Genomic DNA, 16759 nt, shown 5'->3' on the forward strand with positions numbered 1-16759 from the left:
AATTATGGGGTGTTTCAAAACAATTGGTGAAGCCTGTTGTTTAGAGCAGGGAGGGGAACAGAATCCCACTGGGCATGCCCAAGATATTAAAATATGTCAAGGCGACATTTCCAGAAATGTCCTGCAATTTGCTGGCCTGTCTGTGTTGGTCTCTCGAGACATATTAGAACCAAGACTTCATAAAGTGGATTCTCATTCTAGCTTCTGCACACACAGTGACTGAATGTCAATAACGTCCAAATATTTATTTTTCATAATGGGATCCTGTGTTTTGTTTTCTTCTCCCAACGCCAGGGCCTGTATGCTGTGGGGAACTTCCTGCCGAGCGAAGACAATGTGTTCAACCAGAACCCGCACAGAGAACCGTTAAGGTCTTTGACTGACCTGAGCCAAGATCCCAGTCGAATTTTACCAGGGAAAAACGGAAGCGGCAACGACGTCATCCCCCCTCACCATGCCGAAAGTATGTTAAACAGGAACCACAGGGACACTGGCTCCCTGACCAACCTCAAAAGGGCAAATGCCGACGTAGAAATTATAACGCCGCGAAGTCCAATGGGGAAGGAGAACATGGTGACTTTCAGCAACACACTGCCGAGAGCCAACACGCCTGCGATGGAAGAGTCAGCTCGTCGGAACGCAACCATCCATGCATCTATGGATTCTGCCCGCTCCAAACAGCTTCTGTCCCAGTGGAAGAACAAGAATGAAAGCCGGAAGTTGTCCCTGCAGGTGATAGAGACGGATTCTGGGCAGTCGCCACCTCGAGCAATTGAAATGAGGTCTAGCTCTGAGCCATCCAGGGTGGGCGTTAATGGCGATCACCATGGGCCTCCCAGTCAGTACCTGAAAATTCAGCCCGGCAGCATGCCAGGCTGCAATAGCGTTGGCCTTTCTGGTGGGCCAAGAGTTTCTATTCAGTCCCGGCCTGGTTCTTCACAGCTTGTCCACATCCCCGAAGAGACGCAGGAGAATGTGAACACATCTCCCAAAACGAGCTCCGCCCGAGCTAAGTGGTTGAAAGCCGCCGAGAAGACTGTCGGGTGTAGAAGCAACAGCCAGCCGAGGATCATGCAGGTCATCGCCATGTCAAAGCAGCAAGGCGTCCTTCAGGGCAGCCCAAAAAGCTCCGACGGCAGCACTGTCACCTGCACAGGCTCCATCCGATACAAAACCTTGACGGACCACGAGCCGAGCAGCATCGTGCGAGTCGAAGCCCACCCTGAAAACAACAGGCCCATCATTCAGATGCCATCAGAAGGCGAAGGAAGTGGCTCGTGGAAATGGAAAGCTCCCGAGAAAGGAAGCCTTCGTCAGACGTATGAGCTCAATGATCTCAACAGAGACTCGGAGAGCTGTGAATCTTTGAAAGACAGTTATGGATCCGGGGACAGAAAAAGAAGTAACATCGACAACAGCGAGCACCACCATCACGGGATGACGACGATCAGGGTCACGCCAGTGGAAGGCAGCGAGATTGGCTCAGAGACCCTGTCCGTTTCCTCCAGCCGTGATTCTACGCTTCGAAGGAAAGGTAATATCATTTTGATTCCTGAAAGAGGAAGCAGCCCGGAGAATACAAGGAACATCTTCTACAAGGGAACATCCCCCACAAGAGCTTACAAAGAATGAGGCTTGGTGCTTCCGCCCAGCCATGCCACTGACAATCGACACCGTTTGGTACTAGCTTTGTGCTCTCTCTATTTTTGAGCTGATGCCGAAATATTCTTGATGTGCCAAAATATCGACCATCAGCCTGACCATTTTTGGATGTTGCTGATGTGTAGTGATTGTGCATGAATTTGTGGGTTTCATGTTGCAGTGGAGGGGGAGGGGGAAGCACAAATGCGAGAACCTATCGAACGGGATGTTTCCTAACAGGTTTTTCTTTTCCCCCAGACTCAAAATGTTTTTCCAGTGGGAACAATGTCAACAAAAACAGCAATCTTAAATACAGACACCTTATTTCCTGAATGTGCCAACTTTTTGATTTATATATGTCTAAGGACAATGGGCAAAAGGTGTACTATCAGTGTTGTACTTCACCTTTGCGGGTTTTGCACCAAAATTTAATACAAGTCGGTGCTGATTCTAACTTTACTTTTACTTTTACTTTTTTAGTAAACTTACATACCTGTTCATTGCTACAGACACATGACGTTTTGATGTGTAATTCCTTTCCAAGTGATATTGCTGAAAATATGATGCTGGCTGCATTCATTTAGAGTAGAAAAATATCGACAGCTTTGTTATAGTGGGTATTTCACATTAAAAGATTGCAAAGGTTTTGTGTAGTTCTTTGAAATGTTTACTGGAACAAAAAAAAAACAATGTGAATGCTACTCCATGAAAATGGAAACATTTTCTCTTCTGGTTAATTTTTCTGTTTCTTTTCAAAATTTGTTTAGTTTCAGGTGCTACAAAGAGGTCACTTCTCAGTGAGCTAATCTGGGACTAGTTGAAATAGCATGGGATTTTTTAAAAACAAACAGGGATCTCTTAGAGCACTGATTAACACTTCATTTTTAACAGTTTCTCGATTTGTCTCATTGCTTATCTTTCCTAATTTTTATTCATTATTGACTATCTAGTGCTTCACTCTGATAATTGCTACTATGTTGTAAAGATGGGGGGACTTATAATTCAGGCTTCCGAATCAATTAGCTGGATTGGCCATAGGTATCGGGGCCTCCTAGAGAAGATTTGGGCCTGTTTGTACCCTCCTCCAGAACCTGAGCCACATTCTCTGCCTTCGGAGATGACCTGAACTTAATTAAGAATGCCAAGCAATCCTAATGCACTTACCTTAACCTCCTTTTAGCTAGTAAAACCATCAAGGGGTTGACCTGAAACAGCATCAGTGAAATTACTGGGTGTTTAAGTTGCGAGGTCCTATCCCAGATGGGTTTTTGCCATCATAAAGACTCAAAGTAAGGCGACATTAAGCAGGTACAGTATTTTATCCTGTATCCCGGCACCACTGTGGCAGTTTAGCCTTCCTCTGAGTTATTTAAGATCCCATAAGGCAAACCTGATGAGGGTAGTGTCAGGGAACGAGACATCTGGCAATCTCTCTGGGCATAATACCATAGACAAAAGTCCCAGTCCAATGGATGGGCTAACCCTGTCATTTGTGGGAAACTGCTGATGAAACGCGTATTTGAGCTCACTCCAAGACGTTGTTCCTTCACTTGTGTGGCTTGGCACATAATGCCCATTAAGCTACTCCTAGAATGTTCATTTGGGTTGTCGTTATTTTGAGATTTGGAATGGCCCACAACAGCCAAATTAATACACAAGTGCTGTATTGTACCATAGATTAGATTCAGTGGATATTCTCATTAAACATACTTTTCAGTTAGGGATTTGAAAAGCCTTTCCTTGCTGTGAACTCATCCTGAGGAGATCAGATGCTGCCGAGATTATTTTCTAAGGAGAAAATTGACTGGTTTGGAATTGGGATGACAATTGCAGCCTGCTTGGCTGATGATCAGGGATGATGGCAGTTGTAAACTGAAGTGTTGCCCTAAGTCATACAGAATGTAGCTAATGGAGATATCTAGGGATAGACAAACCACACTATTTTTTATCTGAGACATTTTATTTTTCACTCCGTCCCTTCCATGTTTCTACATTAGTTTGCTATTTCTTTTATAAAAATCTGACACGAAAAATCACATTTAAATGTGACTTTTAAAACCTATTTCTCTCAAAATATGATTTTTTAAAAGAAAAGATACAAAAGCATATTTTAAAACACATTTTTAAACATACAGTATTTTGATACTTTCTGTTTTGCCAAGAACTGCGTCAGAATATTCAAGAAGTGCAAAATCTGTAATGAAACAAAATTCCAATCTCCATATTAATCTGGAGACATGGATAAAATCAATTCATATCAGAAACTCGCAAAGATCAAATTCTGTGAATGCCTGTTGCAGTAGTCAGCTAGAAACATTGAAAGTCACAGGAGCATCTACCATTTGGAAAACCTGCAGACCTATCCAGAATCCAGTGACCTCAAAATACTTGGAGTTGTACCCAACTATGTCCTACTCAGAGTGGATTGATTGAAAATAATGGCCCTAAATTAGTTGTGTCCATTATTTTCAGTGAGTCTATTCCAAGCAAAACTAGCACTGGATACAACCTTTGGATGCTAATGATTTTCCTCCTCCTTACTTTTTTATTTTGTTTAAAATATTTGTAGGCCACCTTTCTGAGTAAAACCCACTCAGTGCTATAAAATAGCAGACAAAAATACAGTGGGTATAAAGATACAAAGTTAATCTGATTATGCAATCACATACATGTGTTCTTGGAAGTACAAACCTCACTGGGTTCAGTGGGACTTATTCCCAGGTATCTGTGTATAGGATTGCAGCTGTTTCCCTTGCCAAGGAGCCCAGTGGTATTTCCCCCTCACCACAGCTGTGAAGTAAATTAGACGGAGATATCAATTTGCCCAAGATCACCCAGTTTCACAGCTGAGCTATGCATTCACACCTTGCCCCCATCGAAAGCTAGTCTCTGGGGTCCTAAAACAGAGGTCATTCCCAGTTTTCCTACCTGAGAGCCTTTCACACTTGCCCGGACAGTGACAGAACTGAGGTTTCATACCTGCAAAACGCGCTCACCTGCGCTATCTTCAGATAACGGCTCAAAAACCCCATGTCGGTCCCATGCAACAGTATTTAGCAGGCAATGACTTGTGCGGAAACAAAAGCCCCATGTGCAGTGACTTCAGAGAGCAGGTTAGGTTTAGCATTTCTCATCTGGATTAGATTCAAAGGCACCATTAATCTTCATACCATTTTGCGCCAGTGAGTGCGCCACGCTGAGAACTGGGGTGGATATCCAGTTGTATCTCCACATCCCATTTCAACAGACCCTGTGTCGGTTGCCATCCATGCAAATTCCCAATCCAGCTCAGGAACCAAGCATGCCGCCCTGATCGCTGGATGCAGGCATCCGGCCAGCAGATTTTCATATCCAGCACTTTCTTGCACCCAAAGATCCCAACGTTTTGTGTAGGAAATCTGCTTACAGATCTACCTAGCTGGGTTGGGGGTGACTGTTTTCCATATACAGTATTTATAAGCATTTTTTAAAAACTGTAAAACTACCCAAGCAGATCTGCTTGGTATTGACCTTTCCCTCCCACTTTTTTTTTTTACAAAAAATATTGCAAACACTTGGCTTGATGAGGGATTGTAGCTTAGTTTAGATACACCAAGTAGGGAGACCTTGAAAAGTGATAGGACGCAATCACGGCTGACCTAGAAATATAGTGAGAGAACACAGAGTTGTTAATAACTTGATAATCTAAGAAGGGGAAATGACAATTTAAGCAACTGCAATAATACAAGGACTAGAAAATAGCCCTTCTGGGAAAGCAGCTTATTCTGTCAACAATAGGTGAGTGGAGTGAGCTTTAGTGGGAGCAATGGTTTAGCGTTTGCTTTGTTTTAGTTAGTTTACCATAGATAAAGGCATCACAAGTTGCTTTTAAGTCTCTGAAATTCACTGCATCCTTTCAAGTGCAGTGTGCTATTTTTCCTACCTAAACTTTTCCTACTTAATAGCAGACAATTTTAAAAGCACTTGCAGAATCATTGTAATTGCATTCTTTACTTAAAATATTGAAAATACTCTTTTTTTACTCGGAAGTGCCAAAGGCTACTCTTTTTAATACTGGCTTCTCAGAAACATAATTACATTAAAGAACAAAATAATAACAATAAGATATACATTGGAACTCTTGACTCCGGCATGTATATCATTTATGGAGCCTTTTATAAAATTAACCTTTGTTTACATTCCACTGATACCTTAATTTCAAACAAATCAGATAAATTGACAGGTGGCATCTTCTAGTTTTTTCTTACTCGCCAAAACAGGCACCAATTTCTTTGTTAGGCTGTGCTTTACTAAGAAAAACAAATAAATTGGGTAAAATACAAGATATGTTTTTAAATGAGAATTCTATATAAAGTATTGTGTTCTAATAAAATGTTATGCACTGTTTTAAAATGAAAACAAAAAAAACTATTTGTAAATTGCTATAAATGTATTTTGTTAAATAATTACAGAATCAATGCTACTGTGTGAGTTTATTGTGCTAATATCATTAAAATAAATATGAAATTCCTCATTGAAGCAGAGGTATCTCGTCTATGTCCCGCAAGAGTTACAGTTGTCAGTTTGTCGTCTGGTTGGTTCTGTGTAATAGAATATGCATGTGCATTTCTGAAGATTAAGGGTGTGACTCTATTGTCTCTGAGAGGGCATCTCAAGGACTATAGAATGCTATGGACCATGCTGTCTTTGGATGGAGGAGGTGATCCACAGTGGAGGTCTTCCCTTGGCCAACACTGGATAACTCTGCCTACAGATCTGGGAGGGAGGCCTCTGAGCTTCATTCCTTAGTCACACCCCCCCCCCAGAACAGGAAAATTAATTGCATAAAGATGTATTTGCAGGCATTTATCAACAAAGTGTATGCTACTCCCATTTGTTCAGGATTCAAGGCCAGCTGTAGACCAAGGTCCCAATGGTGAGAAGCCAGATTGTGCTATAATGATTAAACAACAAAACTATACAGAGCTATTCATGCACAATTCATGAGCTGAGAACATTTCAAAGCATTAACAAAGATTCACATGCTGAACAAGGTCAGGGGGGACAGCCCTGTTCATGTGTTGCAGGAAAAGCAACCAAGATCCCTTAGGTCTTTCAAGACTCACAAATTTATTATGGCACAAGCTTTGAAGGGACACAGTCTGCTTCATCAGTTTCCTGAGTTAAATCTGGTACATGGGCATGTGGGAATTAATTTTTTTAAAAGCAATATAGAGAAATGAAGCCATGGCATCAAAAATATAAAGAAATAATGTGATACAGAGGCGGGAAGGGGGAAGTGAGGGGGGAGAAGAACAAAAATGTGTGTAAGAATATATATATATATACACAAAAATGCAATGCAGAATTGAAATTCTTTCAATCAAATATTAATATTAAAGAGCAGTTTCCTAAGCCCCAATATTTTTCTGGGTACAAAAACAAATATAAACAGGAGAATTGCAGACTCTATAACGAGTGGTGCTTAAAGGTCTTCAACATAACACCTCTGTGTTCTTGGATATTTGAATAATTGCCATCAATTTAAAGCATTCCTGGGTTTGAATGCCATGTGTCGGATCTTGTATCTTGAGAAGGACCCTTTCCTAATGCTCCTTTGCTACGTGTTGTGCTTGGCAACACAAAATCTAAAATAGGCACAGAAAATACCAGGGGTTGTATCCAAAGTAGCACTGAGTAACACATCCCATCAGTGCAAGGATTTGCACTTGAGAAACAGGACTCTTCCCCCTTCCCTGTTTGACCCCTGAATTTGTTTCTAGGGGCTCCCACAACCCTACAGAGATTTGGCAAAAGTGTGGGGCACAGAGGGGAGGGAGTAAAGCCCCATTGTGGCAGTGGAAATTCTTGTGTTGACAGGATGTGTTAGTTGGGTATCGCCCGCACATAGTTCAGAAATAAGTTTTGGGGGTCCATATTTGTGTCAGAAACTAGCATGATGGAACCTAATAATAATAATAATAATAATAATATTTATTTATACCCCGCCCTCCCCAGCCAAGACCGGGCACAGGGTGGCTAACACCAGGTATAAAACAATTGATTAAAATACAACTTAAAAACAAGATTAAAATACAACATTAAAATGCAACCTCATTTCAGTAGAATCTCAAATCAAAAACTTTTTGGGGATGAAAACGTCAAACCTAGGCTGGAGTTATGCAAATGAGCAGGTTGCCTTGACTTCACATTCTATGAAAGTGATATTATAAAGCTCTTACTAGTGTCGCACTGCTGTCATTGAGATTTATACAGTGGTACCTTGGATTAAGAACTTAATTCGTTCTGGAGGTCCGTTCTTAACCTGAAACTGTTCTTAACCTGAGGTACCACTTTAGCTAATGGGGCCTCCTGCTGCCACCATGCCGCCGCCACATGATTTCTGTTCTCATCCTGAAGCAAAGTTCTTAACCTGAGGTACTATTTCTGGGTTAGCGGAGTCTGTAACCTGAAGCGTCTGTAACCCGAGGTCCCACTGTACTCACCGAAATGTTTAAATGTACTCATTTATAATATTTCTCCTAAATCACACTGGATAAATAAGTAGCTATGCTATGGCTCAGCTTTCCAGGGAGAATCTTCCTTACACCATCCCTGATGTACCCAGGAGGTGTTGTGCAGTTTTGTTGTGCTTTAAAAAGGAGGTTCCTATTGCTAGCTGTCACCTCTCTCATGACCTGGGAAAATGGATTTCAATTCACTGCATCTGCTGGCTTGCCGTGAGGTATTCATTTCATTCAACAAGGGGGAATGAAGCTCCATTTTAAAAAATAAAACTCAGTATTTAATTAGTAAAAACTTAAACACGTTGAGAACAAAATTAAAACCAGTACCTCTTCAACAGTTCTGTAAGAATTGCTTGCAAATCTTTTTATAGCTTGGAATACAAAGGGTGCAACTGATTCAGTTAGATGAGATTGTATATCCATGTTCAGGCAAGCTGTGGGCCGCACCATCTGTAAAATTAAAAAATGACTGACCTCTCACAGGACTTCCCAAAACATAGAATGAACATTTCGTATTAAATAAAAAACAAAGAGCCCTTAACAATGTTGACTGCAGAAGAACCCAGAAGATTAAAGGATATAATGACAGAATTTGATATTCTCAAAGTTTTAGCATTAGTTTGTTCGTTTATCTGGGAGAAAGCCTCACCAAATTCAGCAGTACTGAGTTCACAGCAGGCATGGATAGAATTGCTGTTATAGGTTGCATCCGTGCTACACAGTTAAAAAGCTGTTATATCACGTCTTGGCTTCCCTCAAAGAGTCCTGGGAACTATAGTCTGTTAAGCATGTTGAGAGTTGTTAAAAGGTAAAGGTAAAGGGACCCTTGACCATTAGGTCCAGTCGTGACCGACTCTGGGGTTGCGGCGCTCATCTCGCTTTATTGGCCGAGGGAGCCAGCATACAGCTTCTGGGTCATGTGGCCAGCATGACTAAGCTGCTTCTGGCGAACCAGAGCAGCACACAGAAACGCCGTTTACCTTCCCGCCGGAGTGGTACCTATTTATCTACTTGCACTTTGACATGCTTTCAAACTGCTAGGTGGGCAGAAGCTGGGACCGAACAATAGGAGCTCACCCCGTCGTGGGGATTCAAACCACCGACCTTCTGATCAGCAAGTCCTAGGCTCTGTGGTTTAACCCACAGCGCCACCCGCGTCCCGCGTTGTTAGGAGGCCTCTATTCCCCTCACAGAGCTATCATTTCCAGACTGGTTTAACAATCAATTCCTCTTCCCAGAGAACTCTGGGAACTGCAGCTCTGTGAGCGGATTGAGGTCTCCCTAACAGCTCTCAGCGCCCTTAGCAAACTACAGGTTCCCAGGATTTGGTGTAGCCATGACAGTTAAAGTGGTATAATAGTGCTTTAAATGTACAGTGTGTCATCAGATATGGCCCAGGTATACCTCATCCTGAAGCAAAGTTCTTAACCCGAGGTATTATTTCTGGGTTAGCGGAGTCTGTAACCTGAAGCGTATGTAACCTGAAGCGTATGTAACCCGAGGTACCACCTTACTAAATTCCCCATGTTATAAGGCCAAAGCACATACTCAGGATTTCTGAACAGGTCAGGCAAAACTGATGTCTGTTAAATTATTTTAAGTAATCACTCTTGCTTAAAAGCTCAAGTGCCCTGGTGGATTTGTTTTAAGACCTACCTAGTCTAGCATTCTTTGTCAGTATTCCAGCAATCAGCAAGCTCTGGGTGGTCCACATGAAATTACTTTTGAACCACCTTTAAGCAATTCATTGATAAAAATTTGCAATGAGGGTCCAGATAAGAAAATGTTTATTGAGTTCCTCTTATACCGAATGGTGGCCAAGCCGGATTGCAAGGGCTCTTTCTGTTGGCCCTGATTAGCAGCGCTGGAGAGCAGAAAATTGTGAGCCAGCAAAAAGGATACAATTCCAATACTGTTGCAGATTTTCAGACTGGCTGCCAAAGGGATCAGGCACCTGTTGCTACAGTGATGAGGCAAGAGGCCCGTTGCCATAGAAACATACCAGCATCACAGGAGCCTGATGTGCACACGGCAAGCATTGCCATCTTTGTATATCAACATGGCTCAGCTTCTTTTGATAGCTTTATTGACGGCACATCGGCATTCAGAATCGCAAAGTGGTGATTATGGTATGGTTCGCTTGAAATGAATTAGTCCCCACAGTTTCATGGACCGGAACAAAAAACCAAATTCTGAAGCTCAATTCTAAAAGAGAAAGAGAGAGCAAAATTTGCAGACCTCCTCCTAGTTCCACAGTATGGTTTTCTCGTTCTACCCCCCACCCACCCCACTTCGACCACCAATGCAGAAGGGGATGTGGGGGCCGTGATGGGATTTCTACAGCCATGGCTGGGAGCAGAGGAGAAGATGAATAGAGGAGTAACAGGGTACTGTGCCTGAACAGAAGTGATCCTTTCTAGATTATGCTGATTCGATTTCGGCACGATATTTTCTGTTTCCATAGCAACTAATCCAGTTATCTGCTTATAAATAGCCGTTTATAGTGCAGCATTATGGAAATTCAATTTTTAATCATCTTTCTGCATTAACAAGGAAAAGGAAGACCGGAATCAAAAGAGACATATTCTCTATGGGGATTTGGCAGCATCGGCAATTAAGCTGCTCCCTTGCTGAGGTCCTTGTTGACGTGGACACAGGGGTAAAGAACTTACATGCAAAAATGGGTATGAGAAACACTAACAGTTTTGATCACGGATGAAATATACATGGGTCTTTAATGAAGAATTTATAAGCCCTGTTTGTGCTATGTTCAAGAACAAATTAAGCAGGGCAGAAGTCGCCATATCTTCCTACTCTCTTGCATAGGGCCACTTCACATGTTATAACTGGAGTGGGGGGTTGATCCCTCTGCCCTCATCCAGTCCCCACCTGCTTGCTTTCTTGCTTATGCCAAGTCAGGGGTTGGCACCACTTGCCAGCTTTCTCCTTTTCAAACTGAGTGTTGCCCTTGCAGAATTCCCAGGGAGGGGGACAAACTTAGAATGAGTTGGCTCCTTCTGTCATTGGCTCTGGCGCCACCTGCTGTTGGCCTCCTTGCCTTCCACCCCACTAGCCCCGATGGGCACCAGCCACCACTGGGTGTAGCAAATACAGCGAGGCAACTCAAAAGTGCCTACACTTCGCAACCATGCAACCAACAGTTTCATGTGTACTGGCTCGGCACACAGATTTTGCTCACCCATGAGATTGTCTCCATGCTACAGCCAAAAAATATCTGTAGGCAGCAGTCCTTGCAGAGGCAGACCACTAAAAACTCAGTGGCATCTCCATGTAGGGCTAGGAATATGCCCTGCTTAAATCCTGAAGAGACAGTGCCAGTGAGTGTAGACAATATTGGGTGAGTGCCAGGAGCAGAAGCCAGGAGCAGGTCAGCAATAAATCACACGGCGTCAGTGAAGTTGACTCTTTATTCATGGAAACAAGGTCGACTCGGGAGCCCAGGCCTAGTATGCACAGCAACTCATCCCAGCAGGACTTGCCGCTGTGCGGCAGCTGTGGGGACTGAAGGTCCCCACAGTTCCCTACATCTCTTCCTCCCCTGGGTCCTTTCCAAGCAATCTGAGACTTGATCACCATGCCTGCCTTTGCTCCTCCCTCTTCATACTTCTGGTTCTGGGAGAGGGGAGCTGGTCGCAGCAGGAGAGGGATGCCTCCCTGGCTTCTTCAGCAGCCTGCCTCATCTCCACCTCTTGGTCCTCCTTCTCTCCAGCCTCTGCTTTTGTCTCTGATTCTGGACTGCTCTCTGCCACAGACTCCTCCTGCTCACTAAACCCTGTTACTTCTTCGGCTTCCGACACTTACACCTCCCAGTCTGCTCCCTCTTCTTCCTCTGACCACTCATCGTCATCTCACTACCACTCCTCGAACTCTTAGCCTTCTTCCCATGGGGATTCCCTTGGGGATTCCCAGCTAGGTGCCTCCCACCACTCCTATGCATCTAGTTCACGACAGCGAGAAATCTCCATGCTCTGACTTGCTGTAAGTCAGCTGTCTATCTTCCACACAGTGAGAGCCCATCCCCCATGAAATGTATCAACTGAAGCAGTAATTAACCCTGATTTAAAGGTGACACATGCTGGCCGAAGCACATATCCACCTAAGCGTTTCACTCGGCTCTTTTCTTTTGCCTCGTGTACCATGCCATCAATATTGCTGACCCCATCTGGAAAACCAAAATTGAATTGCTCAAGCCATATTGAGGAAGCTTGAAAACAAATTTGGCGACCTATCTGCCATCAGGCAGGACCACGTGTGGAGGAGCAGAGTGTTTACATTTTAAATATTTATATTTCATATTTAAATATTGAAACTGGCATGCTCTTTTTCATTCTGTATGGTAATGAGTACTAATGTGAAAGTTTTGGTGCTCCGGCTAAAATGACGATTTTCTTCAAGCATTCACATTACAGGCTTAATTCCTTTAAGAGTCATTCCCTCACAACCCTGGGAACTGTGGCTCATTTTAAACACACACACACACACCCCATTTCAAAGTTAACAAGTTAAAAATACAGGCAACAAAAAGAGCACATATAACAATACGTACAACATACTTGCTAATTAAGGGGAAGATGAAACATTGATTACAGCCCTTGATGTAACGTAAGTAGTAGGTTTCTGGGACAACTAGAAGAAGATTGCTTCCAGATGACCTGTTTATTGAGCACGTATCCTGATTTGTTTGAACAAAGTTTAAGGGGAGGTTAGGCAATATTAGTAGTTTATTGAACATTCCATTGTTCGTGGGAAAGTTAGGCAATGTTGCTATCTGCATTATGTATTTGAAGCAGCATCATGCACTTTAAACAGTCACGGCTTGCCCCAAAGAATCATGGGAACTCCATTTTGTTAAGAGGGTTGTGAGCTGTTGTTGTTTTAAAAAAATAATTTTTATTTTTTAAAAAATTAAAAAGAGTGTTGTGAGTTGTGACGAGACTCCTATGAGCTATGATTATCAGAGCAGCCTAACAACCAGTCCCTCTTCCCAAGGAACTCTGGGAATTGCAGCTCTATGAAAGGAATAGGGGTCTCCCCACAACTCTCTGCACCCATAACAAACTACAGTTCATAGGCTTCTTTGATGGAATCCACGACTGTTTAAAGTGGCACAATACTGCTTTAAATGTGCAGTGCAAGTGGGACACAAGTATTATCCCACACTTTCCAGTGTATTTACTTGTCACTGTCCTTATTGCAAAAAAAGGTCAGTTTGAGGCAGGGTGGGGAAGCAGTTTTCTTTCCTGCAAGAGGCCAAACTGGCTTTAAAAGCCAGCATGTGAATGAATCCTACCAAAATAGTGATGATCTAGAGAAGGACCCTAAAACAACCGAAGGAGATGCTACTAACTACTGAGAGACTTTGGATGTGTAAGTAGCAAAGCCAACTTACTGCTTGATCATAATGTAGTTGCAAGCTTGACGGGCTCCCACACATGAGAGAAATGGAAATTTTGATGCCACGGTGTGTGTGTGTGTGTGTGTGTGTGTGTGTGTGTGTGTGTGTGTGTGTTCCTTCCTTGTCACATCTGCTGAGGAAGCACATTTTGCATATAATCATGGTCTCCCAAGTTTTCCCAATTCACTGCTATTTCTGCAACGGACTCTAGGAACCTCTAACAGAGAATTCTCACCACAACCACCACTCCCAAGATTCTTTGAAGGAAGGCATGCCAGTTAAACTGATATAAAACTAATACTGCATTTGCATATTTCAATCAAACAGAACTATCTTTGGCAGATGTTTTCTTGTTGCATGCTTAAAAAATCATCAGAGACAAATTAAAAAAAAAACCAACTTTACAAAGGAGCCTTTTTTCCCCCAACTACCCCTCTGCTGGGGACTTTTATATAATATCTGCCCTAAATTAGTAAGCCAAAAAGTACCCAGGGAATTTAGAAAAGCAGTTTTATGGCTTCAAGGTAAACTCCTTCATATATCTTGGCAATCTCTTTGCAATCGCAGCATAATGTTGGTTGTAACCACAAGGTATTAAGAGTTTTAAATAGAAACGTTAGTAAGATAGTGTTATGAAGTCAATCAAGTAGGTCAACAGGAGTCCAGTTTCATAAATGAAGGCAGCAAATTAGGCCTGCGGGGATCCTGTTTTAATAAGCGAAGGCACCAGGTAGCTGTACAAAGGAAGGGTTTAGCTTAGCATTTGTAAGAAATAAGCATGCAGCTGATGGAACTGTGATGCTCATCAGCTACATCTTTCCCCTGAAATCTCCTTAAACACACACACACACACATTCAAGCATCATGGGAATTTTTTACAACTACACTGAGAAAGGTGTATTCCCCCCCCCCACATATGTTTCCAATTTAGAAGACAAATGTAAAGTACAAGTTGGAGAGATCTATAAAGAACAATGAGAGGAAGGTTGTTGTTTGTAAATATATTTATTGTTCGCTTTTTATTGTAAGTGACTTACAATATTGTTGTTGTTTAGTCGTTTAGTCGTGTCCGACTCTTCGTGACCCCATGGACCAGAGCACGCCAGGCACTCCTGTCTTCCACTGCCTCCTGCAGTTTGGTCAAACTCATGCTGGTAGCTTTGAGAACACTGTCCAACCATCTCATCCTCTGTCGTCCCCTTCTCCTTGTGCCCTCCATCTTTCCCAACATCAGGGTCTTTTCCAGGGATTCTTCTCTTCTCATGAGGTGGCCAAAGTATTGGAGCCTCAGCTTCACAATCCGTCCTTCCAGTGAGCACTCAGGGCTGATTTCCTTAAGAAGGGATAGGTTTGATCTTCTTGCAGTGTATGGGACTCTCAAGAGTCTCCTCCAGCACCATAATTCAAAAGCATCAATTCTTCGGCGATCAGCCTTCTTACAATATAGAAACAAACAAACACATACATTAAAACGGGCATAAAAGAAAAACATAAAAAATTGTCTTTTTGATTAAAATGTCCCACCCACTCAAACAGGTCACAGATAATGGCTACTTACCCAGTCCAGGGGTGGGCAGCTGTTACAACCTGTTGCAGCAGACTCCATCCCTTGAGGAGTGACATGGGGCAAGGTGGCCAGCAGTTGGGAAATTCCCGGGCCAGCCACTTGGATTGGCAGGCTTTCCCGCCTCCCGATATTTTGAATTCTGGCCAATCCAGCCAGGCTGGGTGGAGCTTGGGAGCAGACCAGAGTGGAGCAGGTTTCACTCTGCTCTGCCCCCAGCCTATATATGCCAACAGCATATTCCATTGAGCAATTCTCTTGCACAAACTCAGCCGAGGTGAGTGGATGCTGGGCAATACCACAGCAGTGCTCTGGCATTCCTCCCATTCTTTTAAATGGTCATAGGTGGATTGTGTAGTAGCAGATAGATGCCTTCCATAATACCCAGCACATCCTTAAGACTGCAGTGCTTTTACACAGCTCCCGTACATTTCAGTGAGCATTGCACCAGGGAACATCCCATTGCTGTTGCGACATTACACCTTCCTGAAATGTGTTTCTACAATGGGTTCCAAAATACTGCTTGGACAGAGTTGCTAAAATGTCCTCGAGAAAAGCTTGCCTGAATAGCCAAGCAGTCTTTCTGTGCAAAGAACAGGAGGGAGCCTGAGTTGCTTAAACACACTTTGTCCTCAGGAAGTGTGGGAGCCTCTTCATCATCACCTCCCTTTGTGCAGAAATCTCAGGAGATGCTTTTGAGGTTTGGGGACTGAGCGGATAACACAGAAACACTTCCTCTCGTCTCAAAGCAAGAATTGACCTTATCACTTTCTCACAAACTGCAGATTGCTTCCCCTACATTAATGAAAAGGCCTTCTGTCTTTCCAGAATATGAGGATTCAATTACATTAAGAAGCTATTAATTCAGAAGTTCAGCTGTTTGCTGGGTTTGCAAAGTCTCTCTCTGCTGCCAAGGATACAACACTATTTCTGCAAACAGCTGTCTCTTTCTATGAATTGCAGATCAATCATGCTCTAAAGAAATAAAGACTTCAGCGAGATGCCTCATTTTGTCTTGTAATCTAAGGAAAACAAAACCAGGACTCTAATCCTTTATTCTTCCAATACGGAAAATAATTCAAAAGAATGCCATATACATCTCTGAGTCTTTCTCTCTTCGAATATCTAATTGGAAGCTCTGATCTTTTCATTGTGAATATTAGTTTCCAAGAAACTTTATTAACTCATCTGTTGCTGTACAAATTAGGCTCATATGTTTAAGGACGGACAATTAAGTAAAGGTCTTTGTTTCCACTTTCAACAGACCTTTTCCATATAAGGTATCCCAGGAGGACTATTTCAAGCTGATCCATAGGTGGTATCTGACTCCCCACATCCTTATCAGAGTCACAGAAACTATCAGTCCTACACTGGAAAGAGTGTGAGGAGATAGGTACCTTCTGTCATATGTGGTGGCCCTGCCCAGTAGTCCAGGATTTATGTGCATGGATATTTCACGAAGTCAGCCTAATAACATCTAACCTTTTGAGAGCATTCCAGTCAATATTTGACAGAGAAGATTCTGGTGCACATGAATGGGACCTATTGGCTTAATTTTTCATAGCAGCCAGAATCGTAAATGCAAAATGCTGGAAAACTGCAAGCTTGGACATGAGTAATGAGTGGTATAGC

The 16759-nt window shown here is 42.8% G+C and overlaps 1 protein-coding gene across 1 annotated transcript in view; it reads left to right on the forward strand.

The window, feature by feature from the left end:
- Positions 1-5172, forward strand: part of PLPPR4 (phospholipid phosphatase related 4) — a 40082-nt gene extending 34910 nt beyond the window's left edge. The window contains exon 7 of the mRNA XM_053391745.1: positions 295-5172. Within this exon, the coding sequence (XP_053247720.1) occupies positions 295-1632 (1338 nt within the window). The 3' untranslated portion in view covers positions 1633-5172. The remainder of the gene's footprint in view (positions 1-294) is intronic.
- Positions 5173-16759: the final 11587 nt, after the last annotated feature.

Source organism: Podarcis raffonei, chromosome 6 (genome assembly GCF_027172205.1).
Source record: "Podarcis raffonei isolate rPodRaf1 chromosome 6, rPodRaf1.pri, whole genome shotgun sequence".
NCBI lineage: Eukaryota > Metazoa > Chordata > Lepidosauria > Squamata > Lacertidae > Podarcis > Podarcis raffonei.